General features: G+C 42.9%; 1 protein-coding gene and 1 long non-coding RNA gene across 3 annotated transcripts in view; one reads left to right on the top strand and one right to left on the bottom strand.

Annotated features, from left to right (window-relative positions):
* Positions 1 to 20,815, top strand: part of CLPB (caseinolytic mitochondrial matrix peptidase chaperone subunit B) — a 152,811-nt gene that overhangs the window by 47,985 nt on the left and 84,011 nt on the right. The window contains exons 4-5 of one of the 2 annotated variants that reach the window (XM_043480974.1): positions 5,354 to 5,457; positions 11,834 to 11,923. In XM_043480974.1, the coding sequence (XP_043336909.1) occupies positions 5,354 to 5,457; positions 11,834 to 11,923 (194 nt within the window). The remainder of the gene's footprint in view (positions 1 to 5,353; positions 5,458 to 11,833; positions 11,924 to 20,815) is intronic. The other variant, XM_043480973.1, reaches the window with a different exon arrangement.
* LOC122449444 lies at positions 17,798 to 20,717 on the bottom strand. Its single transcript, XR_006271943.1, has 3 exons — positions 20,630 to 20,717; positions 19,542 to 19,623; positions 17,798 to 17,894 (listed from the first exon to the last, which is right to left on the bottom strand). It is a non-coding gene; the product is annotated as an uncharacterized LOC122449444 (long non-coding RNA).

Here is a 20,815-nt window from a genome sequence, read left to right as displayed (position 1 = left end):
AGTAAATGATAGTGCTTCCCTGTACTTGTTATAAAATGTCACCATCTTCCCTATTTGTGTGTCAGTTCATAAGTCTCTTGACTTTCCTACAGCCCAACCATAGGGTCAGGTACACAGTCATAATAACTAATGTCTTTTAAGCACTTATTATGTGTCATACACTATTAAAGCACATTTTATGCACTAACAGAGTCATATGAGCTAGATACTCTTAATATCTGATAATTATGATACAGAGTGATTTTCTAATTTCATCATTTGTTCTACATTTATTAATTGTTGTTCTACAGTAAAAAAAAAAAAAAAAAGAGCTTTCCCTTCTTCCCCATTGACTATATGGACTCTTGGAATCTTAGTGTACAATGGGTGATAGTCCGTTAATGTCATTATTCATGTTGATGCTCATATTGACTCGGATTTTTTTTTATTTATTGATTGATTTATTTTTGGTTGCACTGGGTCTTTGTTGCTCTCCGTGGGCTTTCTCTAGTTGCAGAGAGCAGGGCCTGCTCTTCGTTGCATTGCATTGCAGTGCACAGGTTTCTCTTTGCAGTGGTTTCTCTTATTGTGGAGCACAGGTTCTAGATGCGCAGTCTTCAGTAGTTGCAGCATTTGGTCTCAGTAATTTCAGCAAGTGGGCTCGTAGTTGTGGTGCACAGGCTTCAGTTGCTCTGAGGCATGTGGAATCTTCCGAGACCAGGGATCGAACCAATATCCCCTGCATTGGCAAGCAGATTCTTGTCCATTTTCCCCAGAGAAGCCCATCTGTACCATGGTCTCAGATTTTAAAGCCAACATTATAACCACTGTACCATACTGCGTCGTTTGCCATGAGATAGTTTTCTCACTGCCTGCAGTTAGTTTGCCCATCTCTTAACAGCCTTTTTGAACCCTCTTAACTTTTCATCTTCTGAGAAGTAGGAAGACTAATGACAGTCCTTTCCAAATTATTTGTAAACTGTATAAGTAAATTACAATAAAAGACAGGAATGGTAGGGACCTAACAGAAGCAGAAGATATTAAGAACAGGTGGCAAGAATACACAGAAGAACTGTATAAAAAAGATCTTCATGACCCAGATAACCACAATGGTATGATCACTCACCTAGAGCCAGACATCGTGGAATGCAAAGTCAAATGGACCTTAGGAAGCATCACTATTGAACAAAGCTAGTAGAGGTGATGGAATTCCAGTTGAGCTACTTCAGATCCTAAAAGATGATGCTGTGAAAGTGCTGCACTCAATATGCCAGCAAATATGGAAAACTCAGCAGTGGCCACAGGACTGGAAAAGGTCAGTTTTCATTCCGATCCCAAAGAAAGTCAATGCCAAAGAATGTTCAAAGTACCACACAATTGCACTCATCTCACACACTAATAAAGTAATGCTCAAAATTCTCCAAGCCAGGCTTCAACCGTACAGGAACTGAGAACTTCCAGATATTCAAGCTGGATTTAGAAAAGGCAGAGGAACCAGAGATCAAATTGCCAACATCCACTGGATCATCAAAAAAGCAAGAGAGTTCCAGAAAAACATCTACCTCTGCTTTATTGATTACACCAAAGCCTTTGATTGTGTGGATCACAACAAACTGTGGAAAATTCTGAGAGAGATGGGGATATCAGACCACTGCACCTGCCTCCTGAGAAATCTGTATTCAGGTCAAGAAGCAGCAGTTAGAACTGGACATGGAATAGCAGACTGGTTCCAAGTCAGGAAAGGAGTACATCAAGGCTGTATATTGTCACCCTGCATATTTAACTTATATGCAGAGTACATCATGTGAAATGCAGAGCTGGATGAAGCACAAGCTGGAATCAAGATTGCTGGGAGAAATGTCAATAATCTCAGATATGCAGATGACACCACACTTACGGCAGAAAGCAAAGAAGAACTAAAGAGCCTCTTGATGAAAGTGAAATGCAGAGTGAAAAAGTTGGCTTAAAACTCAACATTCAGAAAACTAAGATCATGGCATCCAATTCCATCACTTCATGGCAAATAGATGGGGAAACAATGGAAACAGCGACAGATATTCTTTTCTTGGCCTCCAAAATCACTGCAGATGGTGATTGCAGCCATGAAATTAAAAGACACTTACTCCTTGGAAGGAAAGTTATGACCAACCTAGACAGCATATTAAAAAGCAGAGACATTACTTTTCCAACAAAGGTCTGTCTAGTCAAAGCTATGGTTTTCCCAGTAGTCATGTATGGATGTGAGAGTTGGATTATAAAGAAAGCTGAGCGCCAAAGAATTGACACTTTTGAACTGTGGTATTGGAGAAGACTCTTGAGAGTCCCTTGGACTGCAAGGAGATCCAACCAGTCTATCCTAAAGGAAATCAGTTCTGAATATTCATTGGAAGGACTGATGCTGAAGCTGAAACTCCAATTCTTTGGCCACCTGATGGGAAGAACTGACTCATTGGAAAAGACCCTGATGCTAGGAAAGGTTGAAGGTGGGAGGAGAAGGGGACAACAGAGGATGAGATGGTTGGATAGCATCACTGACTCGATGAACTTTAGTTTGAGTAAGCTCCAGGAGTTAGTGATGGACAGGGAAGCCTGGCATGCTGCAGTCCATGGGGTCACAAAGAGTTGGACACAACTGAGTGACTGAACTGAACTGATAAGCAAATAGTCTCCAACTAAAAACCTGACAGTGTCTGCTGTGAATTACACATTTGACTTTTAGATGTGGATTTTAGCTGCTTAGAGACCCTTCTCATTTCTCTTTAGGATCATAATTCATAGCCAGGATAAATTACCTACAAAAGGTAATTCTTAAAATCTTTTTAGGTGAGGGGTATTAGAGTCAGGAGACTCACTTGACCATTTACTTATCTATGAGGACTGTGTGTGTGTGTATGTGTGTGCATGGGAGTTACTGAAATTCATTCATCCATTCAGCAGATAATTGGGCCAGGTCCTGTGCCTGTTGAAGGTTATGAAATTCAAACCAGTTAATACAGGGAAAACCAACAACACTACTGACTACAGATACTGAAAAACTTAACAATGGAGAGAATCTAAAATTACAGTTTGGTTTTTTAATAGTTACGATAATTAGAGTAATTTTTAAATTTTTATTTATTTATTTTTGGCTACATGTCACCACATGACTTGTAGGATCTTAGTTCTCTGACCAGGGATTGAACCCAGACCCTGGTAGTGAAAGCACCAAATCCTAACCACTGGATCACCAGGGAATTCCCTAGAATAATTTTTTTTTTTAATGCTTGCAATTTATGCCTTCAAAAGCATTAATAGTTTTGAAGTCCAGTGAGCAAAAGATGAACATACTAAAAGAAAAATAGGCAAAGGACATTATTCATGAGAATAAAAACAATTGATTATTATGATTCATTAAAAAAGAGATAAAACTGATTGTTAAAGATTTTTTTAAAGTCCAGCTTCACTAGTAATCAAAGAAATGCAAATTGAAACAGTGATGTGATTCCATTTTCTGTCTAACACATTTTCTGTGTCCAGATTAACACCCTATGAAAAAGAAAAAAAATGCCCCATTTGATGAAAGGGCTCCCCTCATAGCTCAGTTGGTAAAGAATTCGCCTGCATTGCAGGCTACCCCAGTTTGATTCCTGGGTCGGGAAGATCTGCTAGAGAAGGGATAGGCTACCCACTCCAGTATTCTTGGGCTCCCCTTGTGGCTTCAGTTGGTAAAGAATCCACCTGTAATGTGGAAGACCTGGGTTCAATTCCTGGGTTGGGAAGATCCCTTGGAGAAGGGAAAAGCTACCCTCATTCTGGCCTGGAGAATTTCATGGGCTATTGCAAAGATTCGGACACAACTGAGTGACCTTCAGTTACTCACTTACATTTTGATGAAAGGAAGGCACAATAGTTACTCTCATCCTTCTTTTGATAGTAGAAATAAAAATCACATTCTTTCTGAAAGGTAGTTTAGTAACATTTATCAAAAACCTTAAAAATGTTTATAGGTTTGATCTAGAAATTCATTTCTTAGGAATTTATTCAAAGGAAATAGATTGTTATAGAAATATTAAAAAATAATTATTTTATAGTTGGAGATTGGCTGAATGAAGTATAGACAAGCCTTATGGTAGAATACTGTGCAATCATTAAAAAACAATGTGATAGACAAATATATAATACGTGGAAGAGGTATGTATATGTTTAGGGAGAACTTATATATGACCTCATTTTTTTGTAAATAAAAATGTGCATACATTGGAAAAAACTGGAAAGATGTTATATATTCTAGAACAATTTTTTATTTTTGATTAGCTATATTTTCTAAATTTCTTATAGTGAACATGAACCTTTTTTATTAGAAAAAAAAAGTGGGGGGAAGTATTAGCAGGAATATCACATAAGACAAGGGAAACTAACATATAAAGAGCACTCCTGGGTCAAGCACTGTGGTTGGTGCTTTATAACTTCACCTAATCTAACCTCACTGTGGAGCCTCCTGCCTCTGTCCTCGTCCCTCCAGTCCATTCTCACATAGCTATAGGAGTGATTCTTCTAATAGCAAAGATTTAGAAGAGAACACACCAAACTATAGATAGTAATTACTCCTGGAATTTAGATTGAGGAGATGGCTATAAGAGAAGACTTTCACATTTAATATTTCAATGTGATTTGTACTGTGTGTGTGTGTGTGTGTACACATATAAGTGGAGAGGAAAAGCTTGTGTTGCCATGTCACTTCCCCTTTAAGCCCTTCAGTGGCTTACCTCATCTCCCACTTCTCTTCCCCTTACACCTTCTACTCCAGATCTTCTTTCTTCAGATGAAACTTCGTGCTTTTTTGCCTCCAGGATTTGTGAATGCATTGGGTCCTCTCACTTCACCAACCTGGATCTGGTTATTCAGCCTTTTTAGGTCTTTAATATCACTTACCTCGGAATGCCTTTTTTGATCCCCTCCCTTGGTTTCCCACCATACATAGTACTTTTCCCATCATAGCCTTCATCACACTTTGCTAGAATTTTATGGTAAATTGTTGTCCTTCCCTGAAGAGACTGTAAGCTCCCTGAGGCATGGACTCTAGCACCTAGAACAGTGACTTGAACATAGTAAGTGTTTGATAAGTAGTTGTTGAATAAACACTTCATATTTTACAGTTGTGGATCCTGAGCCTTAGGGAGATGTTAGATAACTTGTCCAGAGCCTCTCGGCCAGTAATGTTTCAGAGCCAACTTTCCTATCCTTGTGTTCGATACTTGTAAAGTTCATGTTCTTTCCATTGTACCACTCAGGTGAACAGAGGCAGAGCCAATCCCTAAACATGCCTCAGAATTGGGGTCTTTACTTCCTGGACCTTTCCTGTTTTTGACACTTAGGTCTGTCTGATTTCTTCCAGTGTGGTGCAGGTCCTCCTTGCAGCTGGTGCTGACCCAAACCTCGGGGACGACTTTAGCAGTGTATACAAGACTGCCAAGGAGCAGGGAATCCATTCTTTAGAAGGTAAGTATGGACTACTGTGCTGTTCTGCAGGCTCTCCTCCCTGCAGCTTCCAGCAGCCGTTCTCCGTGCCAGTTCTACCAGCAACTCAGGTGAGAGCCTGCAAGTTGCTCATCCTCTGGGGACTCGTGGATAACCCAAAGGCTTGGGGCAGATCCCCTTCACAGCCCCCCTCTGGCTCTGTAATTTATGTCACGTCAGGTCTTAGGGAATAAAATAGAGGCCTGATTTCATGACTGAGGAGAGGGGTAGGAAAACCTTTTAACTGGTATTCTACCAAAAGTGCCTCAACCTGTGGAGTCTCAAATGAGTGCACAATGAAGCAGGTTTCCATAAGATAATTAAGGCAACTGTGTGGAATGTGGATTTATTCTTCCTCTACTTCCTGCGGACTTAGCCTGCCCCAGCCCTGCCCCAGAACTAGAAACCAGCTTTACTGGTTCCCTTAGCCTCACAAGTCCCTCCACACTACCCTGAATACTGTTTTTTCTCCCCCTCCTGTATGTGGAATATAATCTCTCTAACACTGGCCCCTTGACTTACTCAATGATCCAGGACAAAGAGTAGACTTCTTCTGTGCCTTGATGTCTGTGCTTGTAAAATGGAGTGGTCCTCATTGCCCTGCTGGGGTACTGTGTGGGTGATTGCTTGGACTTCTCCAGAGGAAAGAGCCGATATGCACCTTTACCAGGGCTTGGTCACATGTCTGTTGAAAGGTACCTGGGCGAGTTAGTCTGAATTGCCTCTGGTGAGTGGTTTTTCGAAAGTGGAATTGAGAAGATGGCAGGTTGAAATGACTGCAGACAGAGATGAATATTTTACATTTGAGCTTTGCTTGTCCAGATTGACTCTGCTACCCACCCATTATCCTGGCTCACTCACAGAGCCTGAGATTCCCCTCACTTTCCAGCAACAGGGCAGCTAAACTGTGGCTGCTTTAGAGTTTGCAGTGATGCCAGGAGAGACAGCCTTGCTGACTGCTCGAGGGTCAGAACATTGACCTGAGGGGAGGTTCAGCAGAGGGGAGAAGTATGCTCAGCTCTCAGAACCATCAGCAAGGCTGCCAGACCGACAGCCTAGGTGTGTGGTAGCCTAGGGCGGAGGTGTCATTGCTGCCCCAGCAAGGTTTCTCATAGCAGCTTGAGAAAAATGTCAAAAGCATCAGAGCATTGTTACCCAGGTGAAGTGTGAAGTTGTTCTCCCCTGCCTCTCCACCTCTGAACCTACTCCTTCTCTGTCAAGGTCCCTTGCTGTAGCTAGATCCTCCACAGAGCCTTTTCTGCAACCTGTCCTCTGCTGCTCTTTTGAATGTTCTCTAAATCTTAGCCCTTTATATGGTTATTTGAACTCTCATCTGCTCATATGTCTTTTCTTTCTTCGTGAGCTGACAGTTCTATGTGCAGGCCGTGACCTATGCCACCTTGGATTCTGCACTGAGCTGGGGGAATTATATTCGTTTTGTTTGTAGTAGAGGAGAATTTCATGAGTGCCAGACTTGCCCTATATTTGCAGCCTGATGTTTGGGAACTCAGCTTAAAGTTGTGGGATAGCTTAAAGGCTGTCCTCCATTCACTCAGACACAGCATTGCCACCCTCAGCTCTATCTTCTGTTCTGGTGCTCTCACCAAAAAGCAAGGAGGAGCATTTGCTGAGGGGCAGGGCCAGGTAGAAGGGAAGGATTCGAGGGCCTTCTCATCTTCCCTTGGGATGCAAACACCGCCCAGTAAGCGTTTTTGATTTCACAGAATCTCAGAACTGTGAAGCCATCTAGTCCTGCCTCTGCTCTCACACCAGTCCCCACCCCTGCATTTCGTTTTGAACCTTTGTGTTCTGGGGCTTCCCAGGTGGCTCAGTGGATAAAGAGTCCACCTGCAGTGCAGGAGTTGCAAGAGATGAGTTCGATCCCTGGGTCAGGAAGATCCTCTGAAGGAGAGCATGGCAACCTGCTCCAATATTCTTGCCTGGAGAATGCCATGGACAGAGGAGCCTGGCAGGCTACAGTCCATAGGGTCACAAGAGTCGGACATGACTGAAGCGACTGAGCATGCATCCACCTGTGTGTTCAGCTTTCCAGGTTGATGCTCATATTCAGCATTCTAGATCAGTGGTCAGCACACTTTTTCTGGCAAGTGCCAGATAGTAACCATTTTAAAGCTTTGTGGGCCAGTTGGTCTCAGTTGTGGCTATTTAGCTTGGCCATTGTAGCATAGAATATAATATACAAATGAGTGTACATGGATGTGTTCCAATAAAACTTTATTTACAAAAGTTGGCAGCAGGCTGAATTTGGCCCATAGGCTGTAGTTTGCCAACTTTGCTTTAGATATTTTCTTTTTTCTCTCCTTCCTTCGTCCTTTCCTTCCTCCCTCCCTCCCTTCCATCCTTTCTCCTATCCTACCTCCCTCCTTCTCTCCCTTCCTTGCTTCCTTTCTCTTTCTTTGCCTTTTTAATCAGTCTCCTTTGAATTTTTTTAACTCTTGAGCTCGCCAGCCTACATTCTAGGTAGGTAGGCAACAGAAATATTGGAACAGACTAATATATCTCTCATGAAATGCAGACAGAAATATTAACTATCTCTTAATTTATATGATCTGCAAATTTAGTGAATAGGCTTTCTATGGACTCATTTACTTATTCAAAAGTAATTTTAAAAAATTTTATTGATTACGTTCCTATCTAGCAGGGACTGGTCTCAGCACTGTTAGACAAGCAAGGTCCCTGCCATCATGCACTTCATGTGCTAGTCTTTGATTACAGTGTTTATAAGGACTCTATTATATGAAGTACAGAGCCCTGAAACTCATTCATGATCAGGACAATTTAGAAGCATTATTCAACAGTCAGAATTGTAGATCCTCCAAACTTCTTTCTTTTGTAGCTTCCATTTCTTCATCTTGTCCACAAAATTGTAAGAGATTCTCTCAGATTGATTGCTGAAATAAAAACATGTTTAACATTTGTCTTAATTTGTTGCATAGGAATCCTTGCCCAGCAAGATGTTAGGTTATTCTGGCATGGCTTTGTATTATCCCTAGCAAACCCACACTGGTGCCCAGTAATCACTAAGTATTTCAGAACCATTAAATATAAATAAATTCTATATTTAAGCAGTAACTATCAACTATCATTCATAAGTTCACTGCTCTGTGGCTTGCAAGATCTAACTTGTAGCTTTTTCTCTGTTTTGAATTCCATGCTGCCTTTGCCGGCCATGGTTTTCTGGCAGCTCCTCTGAATTTCTCTGGTGTGTCAGTGTGGAGGTACTCTGCCCTTGGACTTCATGTGCTCTGCTTTCTGACTCTGAACCTGGAGAGTGATGGTCCTTTATCATCATCATCTCAGAGTTCTCCTCTCCTTACCAGCTGAAGCCTTTAGCTCCTTGTTAAACATACTTTTCTTTCCTTTTCCCATTTAGAAATACCTCATTCATTCATCCATTCAACCAATATTTATTGATTGCCCACTGTATGCAAGTCACTGTACCCCGCTCAGGGTCATTTTCACTGAGGAAGTAGACAAAAACAAAAGAATCCTGGTTTTTGTTTTGTTTTGTTTTTATTTTGGTTGGATTGACTTTTTCATGGGAAACTACCTACTTGGGGATATGTGAGGAGGTTAAGGAGAAGAAGAGTTACAAGCTCTTTGCCCAGAGTGTGTAGGCAAATTCACAGGAAAGTTCTTCAGTATTGGAGCATAGAGTCAGTGCTATCAAGTTCACTACATTTCTAATAGATATTTCTGTGGGGCTCAGCCTGTGGTCATTACTTAAGGGGAGTGCTGAGTTATAGTTTGACTTTGGCAAGACCTTCCTAAACCCTTGTAATATATCCCTTGTCTACCTTTTCAGTATTATTGTGAAGTTGAAGAGATGTGATGTGTGAATCATAAAGTATTCTACAGTTACAATTGCTTATTAATTTGGTTCATTTATAATTGGGAATGTACTTCCTGAGTGCCAGGCACCCTGCCAGATGCTGGGAATGAATTAAAAGAAATATATATGGTCTAGTCCCTCAATATATGTGATCTGCTCTCAGTCAAGTAATAAGACAGACCTATGAACATGCATCACAGTGCAGAATGATAAATGCAAATGTAGATAGGTGTACAAAGGATATGGGTAGCACTTGTATAGGTAGTGATGCCCTCTACCTAAGGGCAGACTGGTGTCTGGGAAGTGTCACAGGTTAAGTGACTTTGAATTGAGTCTTAAGGTTGAGTCAGAGACTGCCAGGCAGGCTAAGCGGGATGGACTTTCCAGGCAGAAGGAACAACACATGCAGAGATAAGGGCTAAGTAATAGCAGGTGGAATCATCTGCCACAGTACTAAGAACAGCTAGAAGTAAGACCATAGCGGGAGGCAGGGTTCTACGTGGGAAGGACCCTGTAAGGCAATTCTAGGGAGCTCATAGTGTTTTCTAAAGGCCATTGAAGGATTTCAAGTAGGGGAATGCTCAATTTACATTAGCAGTTTAGATGGACTCATGGGATGGGGATGAATTGGAGAGGAGAGGTTAGCAATGGTTCTTAATGTTTTGATCCCTTTGAGAATTGGATGAGAAACCATGCTCCTCTCCCTCAAAATGCACTTCTCACTTCTGGGGATTTCTAAAAGAAATATTTGGGAGCGGAGAGAAATAGACATTCGAAAAATATTAGGAGGATATTGAGTATTTGGTGGAATATGGGAATTGATGGAAAAGGAAGCACCTGTCACCTTGGTTTCTGCTTTGGGCAAGCCGTTGGATGAGTGGGTCTGGAGTTCAAAGACATCTGGCAGCATTTGCTTGATAGTTAAAATAATGAATGTGACTGAAACTGCCTGAGGAAAGGAGTTAAAACGAAGGGATAGGAGAACAAGTCCCTCACTCAGGATCCCAGCATTTAAGATGTGGGGAGGAACGAGGATCCAGGCAAGGAGACCGAGAGGTATTGGAGAAGTTGCCTGGTTTTCTTCTCTCAGAGAGGTGCTCTGAGTCTGTCCTGCCTGCTCAGAATGGGCACAGCCTAGAGAGAAAAGAAACCTCTCTGCTGCTGAGGCTTTGCTAACAGCTGCCCTCATTCACCTTCCCTGGTGAACTGCTTCTCCTGTTTGATATTTGGTATTGTTCTAGCAAGAAGCCTGCTCGGCTGGCATATTACAGTGTCTTCCACTCTTGTCAGGGTTGGTGTTTCAGGGTAGAGAGCAGGGCTGTTGGTGCAAGTGATACAGGGATGCTTGGCCTTATTGGTTGACTATTCTGTTCTCTTCAGCTCTCGGAATGGCATCTTCAGAGGCACAGTGATATCCTGGAGAAAGGTTAGGCTTCAGAGCCAGGAAGTTGTGGTTCACTTAAGCTCTGTCACCAGTCATGTGACCTTAAGCCACTTGAATTTCGGTTTTCTCATCTATAACATAGGGATAACAATACCCATCCTAAAGAGTTGTTTGAATGACTAGAAATAATCACACGTAAAGCACAGTAGCATATGATGAAGAATTTCTCTGTGGAGTTGGGTCTTGGCTCAATAAAAGGCAGGAAATTTGCCATAGAGGTACTGAGCAACTCACCACTCAAGGGGTACTGACAGAGGCTGGCTGGCTGCCCATCAGGGATTCTGTAAAGGGTCATTAGATTATACTGCTTCCAAGGTTCCTGTCAGCCATGTGACTTCCAAGGTTCTAGAAACTTAGGCTTATCTTCAGAGCAAGTAATGTACTTAGAAGTAGGATCTGAGCCGGGCTTTGGGTAGTGGAGAGAGGAGAAAAAAAGAAAAGATATTCTAAGCAGGGATCATGCTTGAGCAAAGACACAGAGGGGACACATGGAGGGGAGCTTGGAGATCACAGCTGCTTCCCTACCACTTCATCCCCTGATCCTGACCACATTCCATGCAGTGCCTTGAGCCCCACCCATGCCCACTCTAGGAGAGTCCCACTTGTAGCTAGTTGTTGCTGGGTGTGGGCCCCAATCCTCAGGTGGAGGAGGCAGTAAATTAGTGGTAACAGTAAACAAGTCACCCAGTCAGGGATGCCCCTGGCTGCTTGTAAGTAACTGTTATAAACCTTGGGTGTCTGAGGCTGTCAGAAATGCACGCGAGCACTCTGAGCGCCTCTCATATACACAATTAAAACAATAAAACATGGCAGAAACGTAGCCAGAGCAGGCTATAAATCAGCTTCTCTTCTCAGCTCCAAGTGGCGGCTGAATAAAGATGAGTTGTGCAGAAGCTGGGTTGGCACAGGGCCCTTCTGGGGATAGGGGCCTGGTTTGCCCGGCCAGACCTGCCAAGGCCAACCCTAACCCCACCCCCAGCCCCGGTGGCCCTCTTCCCACAGCTCCAGGGCCTGCAGGTCCTGGCCTGCTCCAGCTGACCTCCCCATCTCTGTGTCTTCAGATGGGGGACAGGATGATGCAAGCTGGTACATCACAAACCAGTGGACAAGTGCCCTGGAGTTCAGGAGATGGCTAGGAGTCCCCACTGGCGGTAATGGAACTGCTCTCTATAATATTTCTCCCTCTCCCCAGGACATTGCTAAGAAGTAGTCTTACCTTAGCTTATCTATTCAATATAAGTTAACACCCAGCACTCACTGCGTGCCCAGCCCTACCCAGGCACAGTAGAGAGAATCTGTGCCCTTGGAGACAAAATTCAAATGGGAGTAATAATGGTCCCAAGGACATAAGAATCACCTATCTCAGAGTCCAAAGAGTGGCTTGGCCATCAACTGTGTGACCTTGGGCAATTCTCTCTCTCTCTGAGCCCTGATTTTCTCATCTATAGAGAATAAGATTTTTTACACCATAGATGTAGCTTGTCAAAACACAGATTCCTGCCCCACTCCCAGACCCTGAGATTTTAATTCAGTGTGTCTGGGGTTGGACCTGAGATTTTGGCATTCTTGACAGGTTCCCACTCTTTGAGTAGATGATCTAGGCTACTTGTGCTTGAACTGCTTAAAAAAAAATTCATCTGGACCCTCTCCCTGCAAGAGACTCTTTTTTCCACTTTTATTCCTAGAGAGTCTGTGTGCTTAAGCGCGGTATTATGGGTATACAGAACACTTAATATCTGTGACACCTAGGACAATTTTCTGTACCTCTTAGAGGCTCTGTCTCCTTATATGTAAAATAAACATTAGTGGGAGAGTTAGAAGTAGTATGTTTATCCTTAGCCTAGAACATAGAACATAGAAGAATGTAAATTGCTGTTTTTATATCATCATTATCGTCATCATACTCTCATAAAACTTCATTCAGTGTCTCTGACACAGCCTTCCAAATGCTTCAGAGTCTCAACCACAGCCTTCAGTGGTAGCAAACTGTTATCTGTGAAGAGCCAAACATTATCTTCGAGTTCAAGGAATGGCTTGGCCATCACCTGTGTGACCTAGGGCAGTTCTCTTTATCTCTCTGAGCCTTGATTTTCTCTTCTGTAGAGAATAATATATTCTATACCATAGGTTTATTTTGAAGATCAAATTAAAATACTTATTAAATACTTGAGAAAATACAAGGTATCATACACATATAAGGTGCTGGCAATAATAATAATAATAAAGATTGATAACATGACCAAGACTATGTTTGACAAGGGTCCAGTCAGAGATGCTGATAACAAGGACTATCAGAGCTCAAAGAAGAGACTCTGTCTGAAGTTTCAGGAAATAAAATGGTGTTTGAGCCTTGAAGTATAAGAAGGTTTTATAGAGCAACTGAGTGCGAATTGTGTGTAATCAGAGAAGGGCATGAGCTTCCCTGGTGGCTCAGCTGGTAAAGAATCCACCTGCAGTGCAGGAAACCTGGGTTCAATCGCTGGGTTGGGAAGATCCCCTGGAGAAGGGAACAGCCATCCACTCCAGTATTCTGGCCTGGAGAATTCCGTGGACTGTATAGTCCATGGGGTTGCAGAGTCGGACATGACTGAGCGACTTTCACTTTCACTTTTCAGAGAAGGGCCTATGTTATGTCCACAATTTTCAGAGGTGGGAAACGGAAAAAATATATTTCAGGGCAGCAAGTAAACTTGTTAGGGTGAAGCATCCATACAGCAGAAGATTCATTTTAGAGAGTAATGAGCAGTAAAGGTGTTGCTTTAAAGTGAGTAGGCTGGGGCCAGATCCAGATGCTTGGACTTTATCTCTTAGGCAGAGAGGAGCCTTGCAGGTCCTAGAGGAGAGGGTACTACAGGAGCTGACTCCTTCCATGATAGAGAAGCAGGGGGAAAGTGATGATAATAAGATGATGATGATAATAGCTACAGCAGCAGATTACATTTATTGGTACTTAGTTTATTGCATGCTCACAGCAACCCTGTGATGTAGGCACTAAGGGAAACTGAGGCAGAGAGATGATGTCAAATGCCAGCAGAACCATCTCATGCTCTTTAGAGAACCAGCACCCATGTCAGCTAATATGTGCCCCACACTTGGCTCAAAACCTCTGACTTGTCCAAAGTCTTGGAAAATTTGGGGATCTGCCAGGCCAAAAGCTATTTGGGCAAGTTATTATTTTTAATAATGTCCCTGCCTCTTCCTCATCATTGTCAGAGCCTTGTCACACCTTCAGCACCAGGGGTTCTACATGTCGTTTCTCAGCAGATTCAGCCCCTATAGAGTCACTTGAATGGACTCAAGTGTCTATCCATTAGGCCTTTTGGCCAACTTCAGGATTAAGTATAGCAGCCAGTTAGGTTAATTATTTCCATCCTTTTAGCCCTCCAAATCTATATATATGTTTGACTAGGAGGAGATAGACTAGTTGACATGTTTTATTAAAAAGAATAAATTCAATGCATTTATAAAAATAAGGCAAAAATGGGATGGGGTGGCAAATAACTATAGTCTTGTGATTTTTAACTGATTTACATATTTTGTATATAAATATTTTTTCATCAAAAGTTCCAAATCAGGGGTGGGTCCCACACACCACACAAAATATATTAGAGACATTTATATGGATAGCAGGAAGGGAGACAGAGAGCTGAAATTTTCCAGGCACCCAGTGATTGATGGGGGCTGAGGCTCCCCCTGACGCTTTATTGAGTTTCCGATGATTATCTCTCGCCGAGACATTTTTTACAGATGACGGTCGAGCTGTCACAATGGACCATGGGGGAAAAAAAACCAACAATAATAACACTTTAATCTTTTTACTGCACTGCTCCCTAGTATCTCAGATTCATCTTCCCTGACGCACGCAGTTCATTATTCTGCCCCTCCCTGGATGGGAAATAAAGGGAAATAAATATATATGTAGACACACTTACCCACATACGTACACACACACCAAGTGTATATAAGAGACCACCCCAGAACCAGAGAGGTGCAGAATTTATTGTTCCTTTTGCAAGTGTTGAGGTTTATTAGTAGAGATGCTGGGTTGGCTTGGAATTGGCTATTAATTACAGCATTTTGTATTTGTTTTTTATTGCAAGTTTTTAGCATCTTGAAGAAAAGGCAGAGGAGAGGCAAGCAGGTATAGAGATGGGGAGCACAGAGGGACCAAGTTTGGCTAACCGAGTAGCTTAGCTGGCGAAGGGGACAGGCTCCTTCCTCTTGTTGCTGGCCCTGCCCAGAGGATCCCCAGACCTGGAAGAATACTGCTTTGGTCAGGATCAGAGTAGGGGCAGAGGAGTAGGAGATGGTGAGCCCAGGGTAATTATAGGACAAATCACAGGGCTCTAGATACCAGGGAGGATTAGGAGAGATGGGAAGTGGTGGAAGTGTTGGTGGGTCTCTAGCTGACAGTATAACAGATAACAGAACAGGTAACAGATTCCTAAGAGTTTGCCCACATTTTGATTTGGTTATGTGCAGGTGAGACATGGGCTCTGGGAAGCTATACCTGAGTCTGTGGTCAGATGAGTGTCCTAGGCCAGAGAGGATGCCACACTGACTGTCTGGAGTCACAGGCAGGGTCAGCAACCTTTCATCTTAAGATTCCAGGCCACCCTTCCTGCTCTCCCCCTTCTCTTCCTTGGGGTGAGAGAAGATGGGCTTGGGGTCCCTATATGGGAAGGCTGCCCTTGATGTGTCTCCAATAGAGTAAGTGCTAGCCCAGTCTTCTTTTTAATTCATCAAACCTTTCTGAGCTTCTCTATGTGTCAGGTCTCGTGTTACGCTATGATAAGGTATAATGAGGTAAACAGGGTCCTGTTCTTAAGGAAAAAATCTTCTAGTCTATGGGTGGGAAGCATGGTTTTTGTGAGAACCATTTTTAAGTGGGGTCTAGCCCTCCAGCCATAGGCCAGCTAGATGACCATTCTCTAGATGAAGGTCAAAGAGATCTGTAAGACACAGGGTCTTTCAAGATCCTCTTTTCTGCTTGGAGAGAAGTATTTATGGAACACCTGCAATGCTCAAGAGTGTATGCCTGAAACAGTCTGAAAATACAAAAGATTATGTAAGAGAAAATGTTAACTAATTTGATGTGGACTGCACAATACTAGAAGGCAGAGAGGAGAGGGAGATCAGTGAAAATCAGACTTCTTGAGTTGTTAAGAATGGGTAAAGCATAGATAAATAAAAGGAAGAAATAGTGAAGCTGTGGTATCACATAGAGAAGAGAGTAAAAGCCTTGGAGGTAAACAAACTAGCTTGGTTACTGACTGCCATCATGACCAGATACAAGCTACATAACCTCTCTAAGTGCCAACTTCTTTTACTAAATAAGAATAATAACAGCCCAGTGTGATTCTTTCAAGGAAAATAGTTGTAAAGTTCTCCACACAGTACCTGGCACATAGTAGGTGCTCAGTAAATGGAGGCCATTATTTTCTTATTACTCCGAGTTTTAAAATTTTATTCTTCATTTATTTTAACTTCTGGCTGTACCACACAGCATGTGGGATCTTAGTTTTCCAGCCATCTGCAGTGGATGCACAGAGTCTTAACCACTTGGACGGTCAGAAAAGTTCCCCGAGTTTATATATATATATGTGTGTGTGTGTATATATGTATACACACACACACACGACTCTTAGTCCTGGGATATTAGCCTTTAGAACTTACCTGTGACCCTCCATTAAGTATAAAATGGGCTCTCTGCAATGAGCATGACCTATCCTACAGTGTTACCATAAGAGGTGGTTCTGGCCATGGTTAGAGTGGCATCAAAAAGAGGAGAGGGGGCCTTCACTGGTGGTACAGTAGTTAAGAATCCAGCTGCCAGTGCAAGAGACATGGGTTCGATCCCTGTTCTGAGAAGATCCTACATGCCGTGGAACAGCTAAGCCTGTGTGCCACAACTACTTAGCCCGTACTCTAGAGCCTGTGAGCTGCAACTACTGAGCTCATGTGCTGCAACTCCTGAAGCCTGTACACCCCAGAGCCTGTGCCCTGCAACAAGAGAAGCCACCACAGTGAGAAGCCCGAGCACTGCGCGGAAGAATAGCCACTGCTCGCCGCAACTAGAGAGAGCCCACAAACAGCAGCAAAGACCTAGGGTGACCAAAAAAAATACAGTAAATAAATACATAAGTTTTAAAAAAAAGAAGAGGAAAGGGCACAATAATAAATTTATTACCATTTATTGCACCTTAGTATATGCCAGGCATGTGCTCAATTCCTTGCATTTTTTTTAATATAACAGCTTTATTGAGATTTAATTTACATACCACATAGTTTACTCATTTAAAGTGTGTAATTCAGTGGTTTATAGTATATTCACAAGAATTGTGCTGCTCTTACCACAATTTTAGAACATTTTCATCGCCCCATAAAGAAACCTCATACCCGTTATCAGTCAGTCTCCACTTCTCTTAACTCTCTCTAGTTCTAGACAGCCACTAATCTGCTTTCTGTTTCCATAGGTTTACACTTGATATAAATGGACTCAAACAATAAGTGATCTTTTGTGGCTGAATTCTTTTTGACTTGTTTTCAGGGTTCGACCATGTTGTAGCATGTATCAATACTTCATTCCTTTTCATAGCTGAATAATATTCTATTGATGGCTATACCACATTTAGTTCATCCATTTATCAATTGAGAGACATTTTGGTTGTTTTGACTTTTGACTATCATGAATAATGCTGCTGTGAATGTTTTTGTACAAGTGTTTGTGTGAACATAGTGGTTTTTATTTTCTTGGGTGTATATCTAGGATTGCTGGCTCATATAGTAACTCAATACTTAGCCTTTTGAGGAACTACCAGACTGTTTTCCAAAGTGACAGCCCCATTTTACATTCCCACCAGTCATGTATGAAGGGTCCAGGTTCTCCACATCTTCAGCAGCACTTGTTATCGCCTGTCTTTTTTACTTTAACCATTCTAGTGGATGTGATGTGGTATCTTGTGGTTTTGATTTGCATTTCCCTGATGGCTGATGTTGTTGAGCATCTTTTCATGTGCTTTTGGGCCATTTGTGTATCTTCTTTGGAGAAATCTTCTCAGATTCTTTTTCCATTTTAAAGTTAGGTTTGCCATTCAGTCTTCTGAGGTGGGGTGATGGTATCTGTCTTGCAGATGAGAAAACAGATTCTCAGAGATGTTAATTTGATCAGAGTCATGCAGTGAGTTTTGCTTACCAGTCTGATTGACTCTGACCTTTATGCTCTTTCTGATACACAGTGCTGCCCACTGAGGATTCATGGTAGGATCCTTTCATGGCAGTGGGGAGTTCTCACCAGCAGGAAGGGAGGAGTTAACAGTTTATTTAGAGATGTTAGGACCAGGTGGGAGAGCCTCTGAAAGTCAACAGGGGAATGTGGATATGTTACAGGTTACAGAACAGGGGAGGATATGTTAGTTTGAAAATTACATGTTAGTTTGTACCGTTTCCTAGGTATAGTCATTTCCTGTGCCCCTCACTATGTCACATCATTTCAGTGTTCACAGCAATACAGTTTGTAGATATCAGTGCTCCCATTTTATCATGGAGGAATTTGAAGCTCAGAGGTCTGGAATAATTTTCCAGCATCACCAGATTTAGAATCCAGGTCTTTCCAACTCAGTATTTTGAACTCTTCCCTTTCAGCGATACTTCGTAAAAGATTCTTTCAGTATTGTTTGCAGCATTTATAAGCTCTTCAGGGCAGGGCCTCTTTATTGCCATGGCCCAGTCCATGGAAAGTATGCAATACTTTGCTGGATAAACAAGGAAACAGACTATATGGTATGAAGTGAAGTGAAGTGAAGTCGCTCAGTCATGTCTGACTTTTTGCGACCCCATGGACTGTAGCCTACCAGGATCCTCAGTCCATGGAATTTTCCAGGCAAGAATACTGGAGTGGGTTGCCATTTCCTTCTCCAAGAGTATATGGTATAGGAAGACCTAATTTAAGTTGGATTTTGGCAGGGAGAGGAAGTTTGAGTGAGACATTAGAGGTCTCCAGTATCCCAAGACTTGGCGTCTTAGGGGGCTTTGCTTTAACTTTCTACACATGGGATTTGGGAAGAACATTCTGGTGCCCAGACATCCTTGGCTTCCCTAGAGTGGGATCAGGCATTTGGAAGTGGGATGGGTTTGGCTAGCCTTGCATCTTTCTTGTGTTCATCACAAGAGAATTAGAATGGGAAGGGCCCTCAGAGACTAGTCCAGTGCTTCTTACAAGTTACCCACATGATTCTCATGCTGCTAAAGTTTACGAACCACGGATATGAGAAAAACTCCTGACTTTAAGGAATCCGGAAGAAATAAAAATAAGGAATCCGGGACATGGAAGGATTGAAATACATAGCAAGTTTAGTGAAAACCATTTTTTAATCCAATTCACTTTTCTCCTGTTCTGTTGTTCGTGTTGTTCCCCATGCTGCTTAATTCGTCAACAAAAACCATTGCCTGCCTGTAGCTTTCAGAACAGAGTCCAAACCCCTTTCAGGATCAGGCCTCTTTCTGCCTGGGCAACCTCACCTGCACCCATTGCTCCACCCGCCTTCATTCAGCATTCCAGGTTCATTGGAGGACCAGTTTCTTGTACGGACAGGTAATGCAATTTCACCCACTGTCATTTGCAAACACCATTTCCTTTCCCGGAATACTCTTCTCTACCTCGTCCTCCAGACAGTTTCTGTCTGGGGAGATTCCTCCCCAAGCCGCCTGACATGTGCCCGTCTTTGCTGCCATCAGACCGTGTGCACACATGCCTCTCATAACACTCACCGTGCTGAGGTGCTCAGGGGCAGGGGGGAATGAGGGCTCCTCTGTGCTCATGGCTGAAGCTGCATGAAATACTGAAGTGATGCTGGGTGGGATACATATAGAAAATGTTATGAACTAGTTTCTGTCATCCATGAGGAAACGGGGGAGTCAGAAGGGAAATTATAACACAAAAAGGTATTACACAAAGTGTTGTAGACAATAAACAAACAAGTGGTAAATAGATACACACGATCAACATGACAAGCCTCCAGAGCAGAGCTGGGGGACAGGACCTCCTGGAAGAGGAGGCCTTGAATTGGACTTTGAAGAACAGGGAGGGCTTAGAGAGGAAGGAGGGCCATCCAGGCTGGGCAAGGGAATAAAAGGCCTTGCCTGCCCCAGGGACAGTGATCCAGCACAAGGAGTGCCCCTCTTGACCCATCCCTTGGCTAAAGACAAGCACCAGAGGCAGAGCCAACAGCACCCGCAGAAGCTGAGGAGGCAGCTTGGTGATGCTGGCAGTAGGCGTGAGGATTTAGCAAGGTAGTAGATACACAACACCTCATGGGAAGGAAGCTGAGATCCCAGAGGCTTCCTCCTGGAGACTCTCCATGAGAACTTAGCTTCATGCCCTGAGCTTCATGCCAGGTGGGCTGATGCTGGGGTATGTGAGGCTTGAGCCTGTGGGCACTGGCAGAAGGTGTGCAATATGGAAGATGGAGCCAGGCCAGCACCGATTAGCCATCTGAGTTGGGCAGGCCACCCAACCTCTGTCTCCTCCTCTGTTCAATAGAATAGTACTTTGTCTGTCTTAGGCTGACCTGGGCTGAAGGGACAATTGCATTGAAGCACTCTTTAAACCCTTAAGTGCTGCACAAATGTAAGGGTTCTCCTCATGTTCATCAGGTTAGTCATAAAGGTTCTCCCTCATGGAGACATGCTCCCATTTTTAAAGGCACTCCATGGCAGTAGATGACACAAGTTCCTGGGTGTGGCAGGTGGAGCCTGAGCTTGAGAAGAGATTGTTAGCTAGGGTTGCCTTTCCTCCGCACAAGGCAATGATAATAAAGCTTTTGTTACTAGAAGACCACTCATTTTGCCTCACTTACCTTTTTTCAAAGTCTCCTCCAATAGACTTAGCAATGTGAGGACAAGAACTGTGTGTGATTGACTTTTGTATCCCCAGTGCTGACCCTGGGGGAGGAAGCAGCATTACTAAATGTTTGTGTAATATTTTTAAAAATCTGTTATCAGATTTGATTCTCATTTAATATTCAAATTATTGCTTGTTGTGC

The sequence above is a fragment of the Cervus canadensis genome, chromosome 11 (genome assembly GCF_019320065.1).
Source record: "Cervus canadensis isolate Bull #8, Minnesota chromosome 11, ASM1932006v1, whole genome shotgun sequence".
Classification (NCBI taxonomy): Eukaryota; Metazoa; Chordata; class Mammalia; order Artiodactyla; family Cervidae; genus Cervus; species Cervus canadensis.
The sequence above is the reverse complement of the archived record's forward strand: the minus strand, read 5'-3'. Positions and strand labels throughout refer to the sequence as shown.